The 17,384-nt window shown below is 39.7% G+C and overlaps 1 protein-coding gene across 1 annotated transcript in view; it reads left to right on the forward strand.

Moving 5' to 3' along the window:
• The window catches only part of LOC148539252 (granulocyte-macrophage colony-stimulating factor receptor subunit alpha-like), a 79,485-nt gene extending 65,461 nt beyond the window's left edge, over positions 1-14,024 (forward strand). The window contains exons 8-10 of the mRNA XM_088451522.1: positions 3,518-3,629; positions 9,704-9,785; positions 13,262-14,024. Coding sequence (XP_088307648.1) covers positions 3,518-3,629; positions 9,704-9,785; positions 13,262-13,336 — 269 coding nt within the window. The 3' untranslated portion in view covers positions 13,337-14,024. The remainder of the gene's footprint in view (positions 1-3,517; positions 3,630-9,703; positions 9,786-13,261) is intronic.
• The last annotated feature ends 3,360 nt before the right edge of the window (positions 14,025-17,384 follow it).

Here is a 17,384-nt window from a genome sequence, read left to right on the forward strand (position 1 = left end):
TTGGGGTTTTGGGGTACCCGGGTACAGAGGTTCAAATCTGTTCTGGAGATAGAGCTCTCTCCTTTGATCTGGGGCTTCTTCCCGTCTCCTCTGAAAAGGGGATCTACTAAATTATGTCCCTTTATGTATTTCAGATGAATATTGTTTGGGTCGGGCCCCCCCATATTTGGTTGTCTCAATCAGAGTATGTTGAGGGGGAGATGATCTCCCTTCATTTTCATGTGGGATTTTCCAAGAGGATGGCTTATGTGCGATGTTTACATGTACATCTTTCTCCATATCGGAATTATTTCTGACTTTCTGAGATCTTAATTGATTTGAGGGATGTACAGTAGGTAGTTTCTGGATTTGTTACTAATATAAATCTTCCAATCCTGTCTATGATCCTGATTATGAATTTTCATATTATATGTTCTAATTTTGTTTTCACTATAGTCTAAAAAATATCGATGGAATTTTTATTTTTGTTGTAAATTAGTTCTTTCTCAAATCCCTCTACTCTTTTATTTAAGAGCATTTCCCTTTCTTTCTGTTCTGAACATGAACTCTATTTGTACCCTCAGGTTATCTATCGCTTTTTCAATTATTTTAATTTTTGATTCCCTATATCCAATGTAACCGCATTAATGTAATGGAGCATTCATCTAGTGTATTATTCCACCTATCTTGTAGAGTATCATAATCTTTAAAGGATAAGGATTTGGAAATCCTTAAACCTCTGGGGATTCTATTGTATTCAATATATTTGCATAAAGTGTTTGGTCCCACCAGTGTCTTGCTTCCATCTTAAGCAGATCCACCAGTTTGTTATAAAGATGTCGAGTTTCTGGGGGATCCTCTAGTTCTATAGGTAACTCCTCCTTACAATAACTCTCTAAGACGGCTTGTCTTCTCAGATTTCTATCGCTATAAAAGGGCAAATCCATAACTTATCCCAGTAAAAGACAGTAATAAGAGATACAATTAAAAATAAAAATTTTTATCTTCCCAGTATACTTCAAACAAGAGATTAGTTAGTTTAGAATCTATATCAACACACTTTCTGTGTCTGTGTAATCACACTGTGTCTAAAGGATTCGGGATAGTTCAACTACAAAATAGGGTGCAGCCCAATGGAAGAAACCATAGGTATATTGAAATACGGATATATAATGGCACCCACATCTCTGCAGTGAAATTGTAACAGGCAGCTCTCCTAGGGGTCTTCCAACACCCTTAGATCCGAGTAGATAATTTAAATGAATAAATAAAGGATAGCGCCACAGTGTCTATCCCGGACCCTAAAGACACACAATCGAAGTAAATATGAAGATCATTTATTATACTATATATACAAATGTGTATCACAGGATAAAACTGACATAATACATTTTAAGCAGTAAATGGTGCAAAAGCAACTTAGTATCCTGTAAGCTATAACCATGGGAGGATGTTCAGACACACACATATATTGAATGAGGATCTCAATAAGGAGCTCCAGCTGTGTGCTCTAATCTCTAATGATTGTGCTTTGTCTTATGTATCCATCTGTTTAAAAAGTGGATAAAAATATATTCTTTCTGTAAATATATACAATGTTTGTTTTTAAACCACCTTGTAACCAGTCCTTTTAGTGGAAATCCAAAGACCTGTGTTTATTTTAGATGTAAAGTTCAACTGCTGGTCCGCATACAGTCCCAGCATTTACAGATCTAAAGTGTAGCAAATCCCCCTATGAGCTGTGTTTGGAAGTAATGGGACTGGACTTGATGGTCCTTTTGTTGCCCACTTAGAATAGCTCAGGCTGGGGGATGTAGGCAGAAAGACCGCTCACCTGGTAATTGTTCCTCTTTCATACCATGCCGGTTCCCGCTTCTACGCTGATGTGGAAGCCGGAGTCACTGTGAGCTGTATAGCGGCTGGTTAGTCAGGATGGCTGGCAGCACATGCCGGACCTTGGACATGATGGTAAGTAGAGCTCATTTCAGCTTATTTCCCTATCGGTTTACCATTCTACTAATGGATAAGGTTAGTTGGACAATTAGCTTATAAAGTCCAATTTCCAATGCTATTGTGAACACCAAATTGTGTAAGAGCAATACCATAAGGGATAAAACACTTATTCATCTCACATTGGGCCAGATGCCGATTTGCACACAGATGTAACTGTCTATGGGCACAATTGTGCCTGCGTCCTAAAGCTAATGCTATGGCTGATTTTGTGAATAGCGAGATGCTCGCTAACAGTATCTTGTGAAGGGACAAATCTGTCTTGGTGAGTCTTTAGACACCTCTTTGGATGCACCATTGAAACTTGCACCAGCCCTATGACAGGTGCAGTTTCTCCAGCTGGATATGGCATGCTGTGTGAGCAGTTGTACATCTTTAGATGCAGCTGCTGTCAGCAGCAAGCCCCCATCTGCCTAGTCACCACCTTGTTACCTCTGAGGAACACCCACTAAAATCCACACTCCCTGCATCCAAATTTGTTCTGTGTCTCCGTGCTATAGCAATTGGGGCTCTTGTGCAGTATGACTCAGATGCATGTGCTGTACTTAAAACTTCAGCCAGCTGCATCCATATCTACTCAGAATTATGTGCTTATTCTCAACATTTGAAGGGGTCATGTTTCCAGATACACTGGCTGACAAATGTGCTCAGATACAGTAATACACTATTGTTTTTCTTTCATGTCTTTTTATTTTTGGTTTGATATTATGAGAATACCAGAGCGTGGAGTAGCCAGCAACATAATAGGGTGCTCTTGATGGATCTCATAGACTTTCCATAGAAAATGACTCATTGGCACTAGATAAAACTTACCTGTTTGTTTATATAATTTGGTATCTGTGGAATTAGGTGGTTCTTTTGTGGTAGGTCATGGCCAGGCTTTGTAAAGTAGTGCTCGGTAGGTACAATTGACAGGATGGTGACGTAAGAATGTTGTCGACATTCAGGTGAAATGTTGATATTGTCAGAATGTTGACATTAGGGTTAGGCTGCAGACAGGAGGATTAGGCTAGGAGGGGGAGGTTAGGGTAAGGTGGTGTGGGGTTATGGTTAGGCACAAGATGGAGAGTTAGAGCTAGGGATAAGGATTAGGGTTAAGGATACTCACCCAAAAGCTGGAGGATCGTAAACCTGACGCGATATTCACAGTCACATGACCGTCGTGACCCAGAAGATGCCACTGCAGCTGCCCGGAGCAGGTAGTCACAGCTGGGCCAACAGAGACGATATGTAGGTATTCTATCATTTCAAAATTTCATCACTGTCTACATGATGAATGTCGACATAGTGAACGTCAACATTACTGTATGACCATTGTGACATTTTCATGTCAATATATCATACCCAACCCCATTTCACAATAAGCAGGAAAACACTGGATAATTCCATGACTTTTTCCCATAGATGTCTTCAACCTGCATACTGTGCATTACAAATGTAGGATGGTCACAATTAATATAAGAAATTTGCTGTTTTGAAACCATTTGGAAGTCATACTTTAATTACCCTTTTTATGTTATTCTTTTAGATATAAAGGAAGATAAAGACGAGAAAACTCTGGATGTTGCCCTAATCTTTACAATTGTGATTTCTGGCTTAATATTATTTCTCCTAATAATAACAAGCCTGCAATACAAGAGGTAATTTTTCCTTTCTAATGATAGAAAATATAAAAGTGATCAAATGTAAAATATTAAAAAGAAAAATGGAAAAGTACCCTCTTTGTGTGAGAAGGCAGCAACTAAACATTTACCACTGAAATACAAAACACACAGTAAAAAATGACCCCTGGATTGGGATATGTACATATTATCGTGCTAATAGCCACATAATGCTTCATGTATCTTTAGGGTCATTACTACAGGTGGGAGAGTGTCACCTATAGGGTGCAGCATTTAGGGGACAGCACCAATGCTGCCCCATGGCACCTGTATTTGGTGTGCAGGATGTAAATCCAACCTAGAAAGCAGTTGCCTGGAGCTTCCCCTCCGAACTGGCAGCCCCACCTCATTATGTTATATACTTGGGGGTGGGACTGGCACAGGGCGCATTTACACACTTCATGGCCCTGTGTATTTCATAGTAACCACTGAAGTCTACAAGGAGGGGCAGAATCATCATCATCCTGACATGGCTTTTTATCATATATTACTTTTGAACTACACATGATGACAGAAAAGATTACTCATCTGACTATTGTGTGATTCATGTCATTAGTAGAAATCTCATAAAAAATGTAAACGCTCAAAAAACTATGCAACAAAAAAGCCATATAGGGAAAATGTGGCTAAAAACTGATCTACTTAAAGTGAGATGGTTCATGGCCTCAGCTGTATATTTCAGAATCAGCTTCTCAGAAATATAAATGCAGTATATATTGTAGATGAATAATTTTGTATTAATTAAAAGTTTGGCTACATTATGAAGACAATTCCTAGTAAAGTGGGCAGGATGGGGAGATAATACTGGCAGCCACTGGTCCGTGGGGAAGGGGTGGGGCTAAATTATGTGAACTTCATAGACCCTCAATTCTCTGCATTCTGCCGAGATGGGTCGGGACTTAATAATGCAGAGAGCCCAGCTCACCCTCAAAGTGGTTATTTGTATCTCCTCTCTTTAGGGATTGTGATAGGTTTAAATTTAGCCCTAATTTTAAATGTTTTTTAACACTAATTTATCTTTGTAATTTAGTAAATAGTGTGGAAAAACATATAAATGTATGGCTTTGTGTCACATACCTCTACCGTGTCACAAACACACAGGACAAACACACACACAAACATAGAACTGAGGGCCTGATTCAGACCCACTTGTGAGCACTATGCCCTCGCAAGCGGGTCGATGGTGGCCCAGTGCGCATGCGGACGACGGAGCCGGCTCCGTCGTGCGCATGCGCGAGTCCCGGATAGCGACAGGCAAACCGTCGCTCCAGGTCTCGTACCAAAGGCGGCGTGCTGTCAATGTTGAGTGACAGCACGCCCCCTTTGGTGGGTGGACCGGGGAGTGGCTGCCCAAACGGAGGTGTTCCCTTGTGAACCCCTCCGTTTGGGGGCGGCCCCACTGACATCAAGAGTGATGTCAGTGGGAGAGTTTTCTGCTCTGTGAGAGCCGAAATCTCTCTGGGGTTTGCGGCAACGAGACCCTACCACAAGGGTCTCGTCGCAAGCCCGATGGTCATGATGGTCTTGACCATCGCAACCATCTTCCTGGCCGCTGGCTATAGCTGTGGGTGGTCACCCACAGCTATGTGAGCGGCCAGGAGGCTGCTCTAAAAAACAAGAAGGCCGGCCCTGATTCAGAGCGAGCGCTCTGTCAGAGTGTCCGGCTCTGAATCAGGGCCTGAGACTAATAATCACATTCAATGTGTAGAAATAATCTGTCTCTAGCTGTAAAGAACCTGTTTGTATATTAGAACTCCAAGTTTGTTCATTCTGCTCAGGTGAATGAAGTTTTGCCAGAACATCATATTCAGGAGAATTAACTTTCACCTGGCAGTGTGACAAAAGTATTTTTTTTTGAAGACCATAATGCCATAAGAATTATGTAACTAACTCAGCCAGTATGGTTTCAGCATTGGAGACAAATTTGATTGTGACATTTAATGACTGTGTGGTGATATAAAGAGACAAGGATGAAAAAGTTATATATTACATAACTCTTATTCACCTGTTATTATCATACTGTTATTCACCAGTTCAAAAAAAATAAATAAACCAGTTGGCGCTAGTTATCAGAGAGTGGAGCTGGACTTGATATAATGGGATCGGTACAGCTGCTGTTACAAAGAAACTCTGTAGTTTCTGCAAAGAAAATTATAACTATAAAATGTAAATAAGGAACTGCGCTAAACCAATCACCATAAATACTCAATAGTTTAAAATAAATTAAATGATTTATTTAAACACACGGACTTGGGGGTGAGCAATAACAACACTGGAATGGCTCGTTAAGTTCCACGCCACACATGCTGCAATTGGCAAACAGCGATTGTTACACAGTCATTCTGCAATCAACTATGTTTTCTATGTGAATATCATCACAGTTAACTAACAGTGACACTCTTGCACTTTTTCCCAACATCGACACGCTTGCGAGCATTCAATGCTCGCTAGCAGATCTGAATCAGGCCCTCTGTCACAATATTCTTTAAATTAGAGATTTTTTGGATCATCCATTTTGTCATTGAGACTTTTTAACTCACTAGCAACTGCCTTTCCCTTTAGGAAAGTTTTCTATTTTATAATCATATTTGATACTTGATATGATCACTATACGAGTATATTGTCTATGTTTTTATTATGCTGGGACCTATGCATTAATGTGATTATTATACTATATGTTTGAATAAATCATTTAATTTATTTTAACTATTGAGTTTTTGTGGTGATTGGTTTAGCGCAGTTCCTTATTTACATTCACCAGGTCACTTTGGGTATGGCATTCTAACTGTTGGCAGCAAAATGAAGACATATTCTAAAATATAAACCATACACACTTCCTCTGCACTATGATACAAAATTGCAACAATGTAGACAATAAAACAATGTGTACTCATAAAAAAGCCTGTACTCCTAGACAGATCCCCTGTCTGAAGCAGATCCAAAGATACAGTAACAATAAATAACAAAATGTCCAGAAGATGCCACAAAAATATTATTGGTGTATTATTCGAGAAAGTCCAAATTAGGCACTTCATATAACAAGGATTGGTCTCCACATGTGGAATTGGTCTGTCGGGGTGTTATGATGGAGATGATGGGCTCCAGAGGAAATAATGTGCAATAATAAAGCTTGCTCACCAGTTGGGTTCTAGAAAGAGACTATCAAAGGATGGAACCCTTCTGTCGGTACATAGAAAGTGGCTTTTCTTCATCATACTTTGTTGTTTGAACAGGTTTTTAAATGTGATTACACCCATGTGGCAGATTCAACTTGTATGACCATACGCGTTTCATCCTTAGGACTTCATGAGAATGGACAGTGTATAAAAACAATATTCCTCTCATTCGACAATGGATTGGTAGCAATAGTGATAATTCACCCTGAGGATTATACAAGAATCACTGAATGGTGATGTGTGCTCCAGCTAGGCAATAGAGAGAATGGAAGGGGGTACACTAACCTCCTACATTTGCTCCAAGTTCTACACTATGCACCCAGAGCAGAAATAAGCAAAGAGCCCAAGAGCCATGTGTTGCAGTCCTTCCTCTCCCAGGGTCCCTAACCTGGTGTCCAGTATCTACCATAGGGACAGATCTCCAACAGAGAAATAGGACCAATGTACATAAAAAGGGCAAGGCAGAGGCTGGAGTGCATGGCCCCTCCCTCATTTGTTGGTATTTCCCCCTCACACATGTGGCACCTGCTGCTTCTGTTGTTACTGTGGAAGCATCAAATAACAAAAATGGAAGACCCTGATCAGCAACAGGTAGTATTTGTGAGCAGGGGTGTTGCCAGTTAATTGGAGGGGAGTATGTGTCTGGCTGCTGCTGCTGGAGTATTAGTAGTGAATGCAAGAGAGAACAAAGTGTGTGTCTGGATGCTTCTGGGCTGTTAGTTGTCAATGCAGGGGGTGGGAAGAGTGTGTCTGGGTGCTGCTGGGGTGTTGTCAGTGAATGCAGGGGGAGGGTGTGTGACTGGGTGCTGCTGGGGTGTAAGCAGTGAATGTGGTTAAAGAAAGTGTGTGTGAGTGCTGCTGCTACTGTGGTGTTTTAGTGAATGCAAGTGGGGAGAGGGTGGGAGCACAACAACTATCTAACCTCTGGGCTCCTAGTATGAACCTGTCTCCCAGCAAACCTCTGCAATCACAGTTAGTATAGAGAAACCCATGCACCATCCAAGTTTTCAGTCAAAATCAATGAGGCAAGATTATTTCCATATTTTATTCACTAGGAAATGCAGAATGTTTCAGTGACTTTATTAAAAAATCCCTCAAAGCAACCCCAGAGGCTCATGATCCTTTATTTCTCATGGATCAACATACCATACAGTAATAGAACGGGTATGAAGTATCCTGACGCCAGCAGCCTGAACAAAGAAGATCCCAACAGGGCAGATGAGTACCCTATCCCTACCTCTCTCCCCCCTCTAACCCTAACTCTCCCTTAGTGGTGCCTAACCCTAATGTCCCCCTTAATGCTTAACCCTAACCTCCACCCAGGAGTGCTTAACCCTAACCTCCCCTTATTGTACCCTAAACCTAACCTTCTCGGGGGGGTGCCTAACCCTAACCTCGGGGGTGACTAACCCTAACCCTCCCCCCTAGGGATGCCTAATGCTAACCTCCCCCCCTAACCCTAACCCTGCTACGCACTCTAAATCTAACCCGCCCCCCCACGTCTAACGCTAAGGACACCCCGGACTTACCCTGTTCGGGCTGGCGTCCTTCGGGACCTACCTTGTTTGGTCTGGCGTCCTTAAGTATGCCTAACACTAACCTTCCCCCCTAACCCTAACTCTGCTACGCACTCTAAACCCACCCCCCCTCCCCATGTCTAACGCTAAGGACGCCCCGGAATTACCCTGCTTGGTCTGGCGTCCTTCGGGATTAAGATAGGTGTCAGTATTTATACACCTATCTTAAGTCCCTTGCCGGGATTCGGATGTCTATAACTACATCTTTACAGTAACATATTTTAGGCAATTACTCTATATTTGACCCACAGTGTTAGCATAATGAGGCTAAAATTCTTAATAAGGAGAATGTTTAAGTTTCACTGTACAGTGAGAAGAATTTTACCACACTCATGTATAACTATGTAGCAGTCTGTTAGCTGGGTTAATAGTGAATATAAATGTATAGAAATGTGAGAATACTATGAAACAATATACAGTATGTTTTTAAAACAAAATAGTAGATTAAATGTAAACAATTGTTATACCAAAATTCTATAACATATTAATATATTTAATTCATTTCATTCTGAGTGTTATTGGTGAATATAAATCTATACACTAACTGGTTGTAATTTCATCTATATAATAATCGGCTAAGGCAGAGGTTTTCAAATGCTGTCCTCAAGGCACCCCAACAGCTCATATTTTAGAGAGGTCTATGGTTGAGCACAGATGGTTACATCAAATTAACTGAGGTATTATTTAAATCACCTGTATTCAACCATGGATATCTCTAAAATCTGAACTGTTGGGGTGTCTTGAGGACCGCGTTTGGGAACCTCTGGGCAAAGGTCTGTCCCATCTCTGACATGCGCAGTCGGAGCCTTAGTGAGAGCCACAGATGTGCCTCCCCTCCCCCCAGCGGCTTCGGGAATGGGAGGGATGGAGTCAAGAAGGGGCCAGTTGGGGGAAGGACAGGTAAAGTACACAATCTAGATAAAAAGGCAAATGACAAAGGTCCTATGCAAGCCCCACGTATTGTTATGCTTAATCTGCTACTGTATACCAATTCCTTTGTGACAAAAATACTAATATTAAGTACATGTAAACTTTCAGTGAATTTGTATACGACTAAGTTGCACAATTCAGGAAAAAGACCACAAGCACGAGAATCGCTACCCATGATGGAGTGTCTAAGTTGAGCCAGACATCTTGGGCCATATGGAGCAAAATAATGTGTGTACAGTATGAGGGCACATTTGTAATGAGATACAAATAATTTTTAATCAACAGTAATAAAATGAAATATTTTAAATGTTTGCTATCCGATTTTAAGTCAAATGTGTTCTTTTACTAAATGTTTTTTTTTTTCCATTAGGATTTTAAAGACATGTTTTCCTCCGATTCCTAAACCAAAGAATTATTTTGATTGTACACAAGATGGCAGAATAAATATAGAGGCAAGTCTGATTAGAGCATAACAAAAACAAGGAGAATAAGGGGCCACATTTAGAGTTGGATATGAGTACATTTTTATTGCGTAACATAAACATACTGTACTGCACAAGAGCACCAAAATGGGACTTTCACGTACTATTGCCTTGTGTTCCATTACAGGAGAAGTAAGTGTAGATTATATGTAGCCCTATAGAAAGGGCAACACATTTAGACCACATAAGGTATGTCTCTTCTGGTTACTGGAGGACTGGTGTACTGATAAGCAGGGGTGATGATGATGATGATGATAATCATCAATAGCTGCTTCTGATTGGCTGATTGCGCACAACCCCCTTTAGTGTATATTATGTGCAGCTATATTATGTGAAGTCTATTTGCATTATTCAATAGATTTCCATTTGGACTACTGCAGGAAAGAAGATTCCTTATTTAATTTCAAAAAGAGGTAAATAGCAAATCTGATCACTACATTTTTCAGTCACTGCCAAGACAATCTCTATTTTTAAAATTTTCTCAATTACATTATTAAAATTAGAGATGAGCGATTTGGTTTTGGTCAATTTCGGCGGGAAGATCCAAGCCAAAACCAAACCGTTAATTTCTAATTTATAAATTGTATCTTGTGTCAATGTCAGAGATGTTTCAGGATGTGGAGTTGGTGAGAACCTTAAAGGTGAGTCTGAGAAGTTCAAATGTAATCCTGGAGGGAATAAGGAATTCCAGTGTGGTGCAATACATGTGGAGTTCCAAGAGAGAATGGTCAGTCTCACTATGACATTTAGGAAGGATTATAGAGAAGAAAGATGTGGGAGGGAAAGGCCAAGTAGTAGGAGGTTGCAGTATGATAATTCAAATATATATATATATATATATATAATTCAACTATATATATATAAAAGAAACAATTATAATATTTAAAATGATTCCATTAAATTGTAACAATTACATTGATCACTAAGGTAAAATCCCTTATGCGATCCTATGAATAAGCTGACTAAGCGAAACGCACGTCAGGGAGACATGCGGCACTTGTTGCTAGCGTGCACAATATGATTGTATAAGACTCTCTCTCTTATGTAAAATGTACTTACACATGAACTAGATAATAGCGACCTAATGCTGACAATTGTGGCACAAATACATATACAGTTACTGCCCTAATAATGCGACTTCTGTGTTTGATATGAATGCATGAATATGTGTTAGACTGCATATTGTGATCGTTACATTCACAACGCTGCCTGAATAGTGTGTGGGAGACGCATGAGTACTGGAAGAACTGATATCAATATTCAATAGAATGAGTTCCTGTTTCAATTATATTGCAACAGTTGCTTTAATATAAAACTAAATATCCAGAGCCCTTTATATACTAAGTACTGATATTAGAATATTCAGGGTTGGATAAGAGACAGTGGAACTCATTACATATTATATGACAGCGATGTATCAGATCTGACTGATAATTTTCAATAAACCAGATCAAACCAACAACCCTTGTTATATATCATTACACACAATAAGGATGACAATATGCGAAAGTGATATTCTTGGAATGTAGTTATCTTCTAATACTAACTCCAATTTTTGATCACTAAACAGAAACAATATTGCCATTTATGGATTTATAAACAGCAACTATAAATAATAATATAAATGATCAAGTATGGTGGTCACAGAATTAACTGCTTTTTTAGATTGACTGAATCCTAATAAGAGGACCCTCTATAGGAGAATATTATACACAAATAAGTGATGTGGTATATTAAATCTACAAGGCAACTTGTGTCATGTGAAATTTATAAAGGAATAATGAAGAGATAATACATTTTCATCAGTCCTGAAAGCTTCATATTTATTTTAAGAATCACTTTCACTGTTTGTGTTATATTTTTGTTTTTATATTTCGCTGGCATTAATTTTAATACATTATTAAAAGTTATAATTTAGTCTATTGTTGGATCCCAGGAGAAATGGTACATTGTAAAACAATATTATTTCAAGGTTCATGATTGCCCCACATAGGAATACTTTGTCTTTTCTTTTTTGAAAATCCCTTATGCCCAAGAAAAGATTAATAAAAGAACTTACATACGTTAAAGGAAATATTTTTACCTTTAATAAACAATAATGGGAAACCCTCAAAGGAAACATTTGCTGCATGTCTGGCCAGTATATGAAACTATTGTATGATTTATAGGTTTCCTTAAATTGTCTCAATGTATAGTTTATGCTGCAATATTGAACCTGCATTTTTATTGATATTTTAAAACATTATTTTTGCTAAAAAATATCTGGGAATACATTACTGAACAGAAACATGTTTGGAAAATAGCATATTTTTACACATACAGTACATAGGGTATGCAGAGTTGTACACTCGAAATAGAATCCCTTGACATTATATGTGCCTGGTTTACTGCAGGTCATCATCAGCGTGTACTTGGATCTGACCTAAAGTCGGTGCAAAAAATACGCCTCCTAGCAGGCAAAAATACATTTACATGTTCATATGTATAGGTCATATTTACATGAACAAGCTCTTATAGAACTTTGTTTACATGAGAATGCTTCTTCCCTTCTAGTTCCACCTCTTTAGCTGTAAGTGTAGATGCAATTCTCCATTCTCTTATTTTAAAATATGCACAATGCAAAAATACACATGATGCAAATGGGTGTACATACAACTCTGCAACAAAATTCATATTATAGAATAAATCATAGGTGCAGGCCACACCCTCCCAGTGCAACGTCATATGGAGGGGGCAGGGCCAAGAATGCCAAGAATTACAGCAATGGATTACTAGAAATACTAGAATATTTAGAATTACTAAGGATGCTCCAGGCAGCACTGCTGCAGAGATTCTGGCTGCAGGGTGCCCACAGAGCCCTGTGCTAATCTACACTACCTGTAGGCTGCCTGACCATGGTAGAGAGCATGGCTCTGAGTTTGATTTGAATTAAGGATTATGCAAGGCCGAATACACTTAACCACATAACTGATGTGGTCGAATGGGATGCAAATGCAGCCAACTGTGCTTCAGCTGACAAGGTGCGACCACGCTGCCTACTGTGTTTTTGAAGAGGAAATCAATTTTACACATGTGCAGAACGGATCTCCTCTGGCTCCTCTGACTCTCCTGTAGACCAGGTATTTTCTGACCGGTTTTGCAGTAAAAAATCGTCAGTTAAGTGGTTAAGATTGGATGGCCCCTATGGGTTACAGTCACACAGGCACACTCTGAGTCACAAACAAGCTGAGTGACACAGACACACAGAGAGACACACACAGACACATTGTGTAATATGCTGAAAGGTGCAGGACTCCTATAAGTCGGCAATCTTTTTAAAGGGGAAACCAGCTTGGTTTTGCCTTTAAAATGATTGCCGCTTTAAAAATGGATTTGGCTAATTTATAATACCCATTAACTTGAAACAAATGACAAACACAAAGTAATTGTTTATTTCCTTTTTGCAGAAAAATGAATGTGTTGCTGTAATTCTACCAACAATTGAAATAGAAGAATACTTTAATCTACCAGAAATTATTTAATGAACAAAGAGGAGCACAAAGATAATTGTGTGACTTACCCCCATATAAAAGTGCTTGTTTTTAAGATGGAATATATTTATAAACTACTTGACAGATTATACTTAACTCCTGCTCTTATGCATACTATTAAGCCATCTAATTCTAATTTATGTTGGTGTGACTGTGGTCATGTAGGGACACTACTACATATTTTTTGGTCCTGCCCCAAGAGCTCCACCTTATGGAAGTCGGTCTTCTCCCTCATATCGAAGATTCCCATTCCCATATTACCCCAAGCCCAATTCTAGTTATGTTTCATGTACCGGGTGGAGCTTCTATGCCAAATAACACATATACAATGGGTCATATCATCATTTCCACTAAACTTTTACTAGCCCACTACTGGCACACATCAACTATTCCCACTCTGGAAGCTGTTGAGAGAAGTGTACAGTCCCACTACGAATTAGAAGTGGCCGGAGTACTTATCTTTGGCCTCCAAACCTCATATTCCATGGTTTGGTTATGAATATTGGGCGTCAAAAAATCATTAAAAGCCCTGTGTCCTAATTTGTTCTCTTTAAACACTCATTGGCAAGTTTATACATTTATAAATATACATTTACGTGTCTGTGTTTATTATAGTATGCTTTTCATATGAAATTGACATACTCAAATTTGTATACAGTCGTTATATATTGAATGTATTCCCCTCCCCCTTTTTTTCTCTTTTGTACCATTTCTCACCCCCCCCTTTTTTTACTTCATTTTGTATATTCTCTTTTATCTTTATATATCTTAAATAAAAAGCAATATTGAAAAAAAAAAAGATGGAATATATTGTGTAACAAATTCAAAGTGAATAACAATGTAAACTCTGGGGAGCTCAACATGACAATGTGTGTGTAATGCTTTAGGAATATCAAACTTGCATACAGTGATGTACATAGCGGTGAGAGGAATGATGCTGGAAATTTACAGAACTTAATATATTATAAAATGCACTGCTACTAGATTTAGCTTCAGCTTTATTAAGCCACCAAAAACATCACATGACATTAATATTTACACTTTTATTAATTATATAAAGCTGGTGTATGATTGATTGAAATAACAGACCAAGGGAAAGCAATGATAAGAATATGTTGTACTTCTAACTAAGGGGAAGTTGCATCAAAGATTGGAGAGAGATAAAGTGAAGAGAGATTAAGCACCAACCAATCAGCTCCTAACTGTCATTTTTCTTATGGGTCTATATACTAAGCCTTTGAGAGAGATAAAGTGGACAGAGATAAAGAACCAATCAGTTCCTGTCATTTTTCAAACACAGCCTGTACAGTGACAGGAGAAGTGACAGTTAGAAGCTGATTGGTTGGTACTTTATCTCCTTTCCATTTTCTCTCTCTATCCAACATTTAATAAATCTCCCCCTATAGCACCAATAACAAATTGAACAAAGCATATAAGATGTTTTGCACATACTGTATTGCTGATCTGTACATAAACTATACAGCATATCCTAAACACCAATTGCAGCAAGCTGCATGATTTAAGGTGTGCTTTAATCCTCAAAAAGATTAAATATATGAAAATGTCTGCGCTAGTATCAGATAACAGATGTAGTAATAATAATAATAATAATAATAATAATAATAATAATAATAATAATAATAATAATAATAATAATAATGTACTTGACTGATTGCAATGAAGCAGGCTTCTCTAAGACCAATACAGGTATTTATTATAACAAAGACACATTACACTTAACATAAACTGATAATACATAAAATCACTATTAATGCAACATTGTATCCAACTATTGCCACACTTAAAATAGAATAGGACTATATAGTTAGAGTTAATAACCCGAGTTCGTATAAATGAGAGGTGCTATTGTCAGGATCTGCGGTTAAGAAAATCTTAAGGTGCATACACACTAGACGATATGCTCCCTGAGCGATATCGTCTAGTGTGTCCCCGGCAGGCTGTGCTCAATGTCGTTTATGACATTGAGCACAGCCGCTGAACGATATAATTAACGATATCTTTCAGCGCCGGGCTCTCTCCCCCATTCCCTGACATGCAGCAACCTGACGAGATCGTCAGGTTGGCCTGCATGTCAGCCCGATGAACGATGATGACGAACGACCCGCGGGAACGCGCGTTGTCATCATCGTTCATCTTTTTGGGCTTAAAAATGGACAATAAAGTGGACGACTGAACGATAACGATATCGTTATCGTTCAGTCGTCCACTTTATCGCCCAGTGTGTACGCACCAATAGTGTTTGCAGCTCCTGCCTGAGGCATTGCATTAATTACTGCCTGTCTGTGTGCAATGTCAGGTGCACGCTAATTAATTCTCCTGTTTGTGCTCAGAACAGCTGCATCGTTAAGGGAGGCTTGCTGCTTGGGACCTGTTCCTGTTAAAACCCAGCCAGCCCTGCATTCCCTGCCGCCGATAGAAGTTTTTTCGTACTACCGGTTCCTGTCTCCTGTATGTCAGTCGAGTTCCTGAGTCAGTGTTTCGTGTGTGCCGTTTATTCCATCCAGGCGGCTCCACCTGCATCTCGTCCACACGTGCTGCTTGTACCATCTGGGCAGCACGGAGTGCTTCCTACCCCAGAAGCGTCTGTCACCATCTGGTGGCTTGTATCAACACGACGGCACCAGTCGCAGTTTAGCGTTCCAGGTGCGCAATCTAGCACACCGTCACCAGTGTCATCCCGGTGGCACTGGTAGCTACTCTGCGTTCCAGGTGCGCAACCTAGCACACCATCGCCAGTGTCATCCCGGTGGCACTGGTAGCAACTCTGCGTTACAGGTGCGCTATTAAGCACACCATCGCCAGTGTCATCCCAGCGGCACTGGTAGCAGCCCCACGTTCTTGTTGCATACCTCACCTGAGTCTCATCAGCCCAAAGGCTGTAATGATCCTGGGGCCCCAGGTCACTATCAGCCCTCAAGGCTGCCCCAACAGCCCAAAGGTTGCTTCACATCACCAGTCCCTTGGCCATGACTATAAAGACCATAACCAGCCCTCAAGGCTGCTCCCACAGCCTGCATCACACCTCTTGCCCTCGGCACAACTAGTCAAAACAAACCAGCCCCAAGGCTGCAACCAAATCCTTAACCCTTGGCCACGACTATACCGTTGATTCCCTCCAGGAATCATAACAGCTATATATAAAGAATGTAACCTCTGCTTGTATAACAATTGTGGGTATCTTTATAGTGGTGCTGGTCCTTATCAATGTATAAAGCACGCTCTCCCAAGAATATCCTCTGTGAGCTGCGAGGCTATGTCCTGTGGAGCCTTTTGTTGCGCTAGTGGTAGTTGGTTCCAAGGTGTGAACAGAATATAAAGATTCCGCCTTGTCAGTTACTAGTGGAGCAGTTCTCACTTACAGTGCTGGTCCAGTAGTCTGGTGTTAGCCAGTGGAGTGTCCTGTGATCCCGCCTTGGTCCACTGTAGTGATGGTCAGTGCTCCGCCATTAGGCTTGTCCACACTCACTCAATGGGCTATGCAGCTGAAAGTAATGTCTGATAGCTTCACTTTTCCTTTTTTTCTCTTGACAAAGTGCTTTAATCCTGGCTTTATCTTCTACACCAACTGGCATATACCCCACTGCTACAACCTTTTATACTCCTTTTTGGACTCAGATGTTACTGTACTGTATAATAACTTTTATTACTTCAATTTTAAATGGCAAAGTGTGTAGTGATGTAGTAGTAGTGGTGGATAAGGAATGGAGTGGAAAAGGGAGGATAAACAATAGAGAAAGATGGACATTGATAGTAAGAAGGATGAATGGATAGAAAGGGAAAGGCATGAGGATGGAAAAGAGAAGACATCCTTGAAATGAAGCTATTGTGAAAGTAGCAGCCATTCTGTGACAAGCTTAGTTTATACCAAAGTTGATGAACAACGTAAAGTACAGCAAAATATCTATAACAAGAAAGGCAGAATGTCAGAAGAAAAGGTATCATTAATGTTTCTTTCACCATTGTGAACTAGCTAGTATCTGGAGTTTATTTGGTCTGCTATAACTCAATGAGAAAGTTT

The sequence above is a fragment of the Taudactylus pleione genome, unplaced genomic scaffold (assembly GCF_031769625.1).
Source record: "Taudactylus pleione unplaced genomic scaffold, aTauple2 ptg000026l, whole genome shotgun sequence".
NCBI lineage: Eukaryota > Metazoa > Chordata > Amphibia > Anura > Myobatrachidae > Taudactylus > Taudactylus pleione.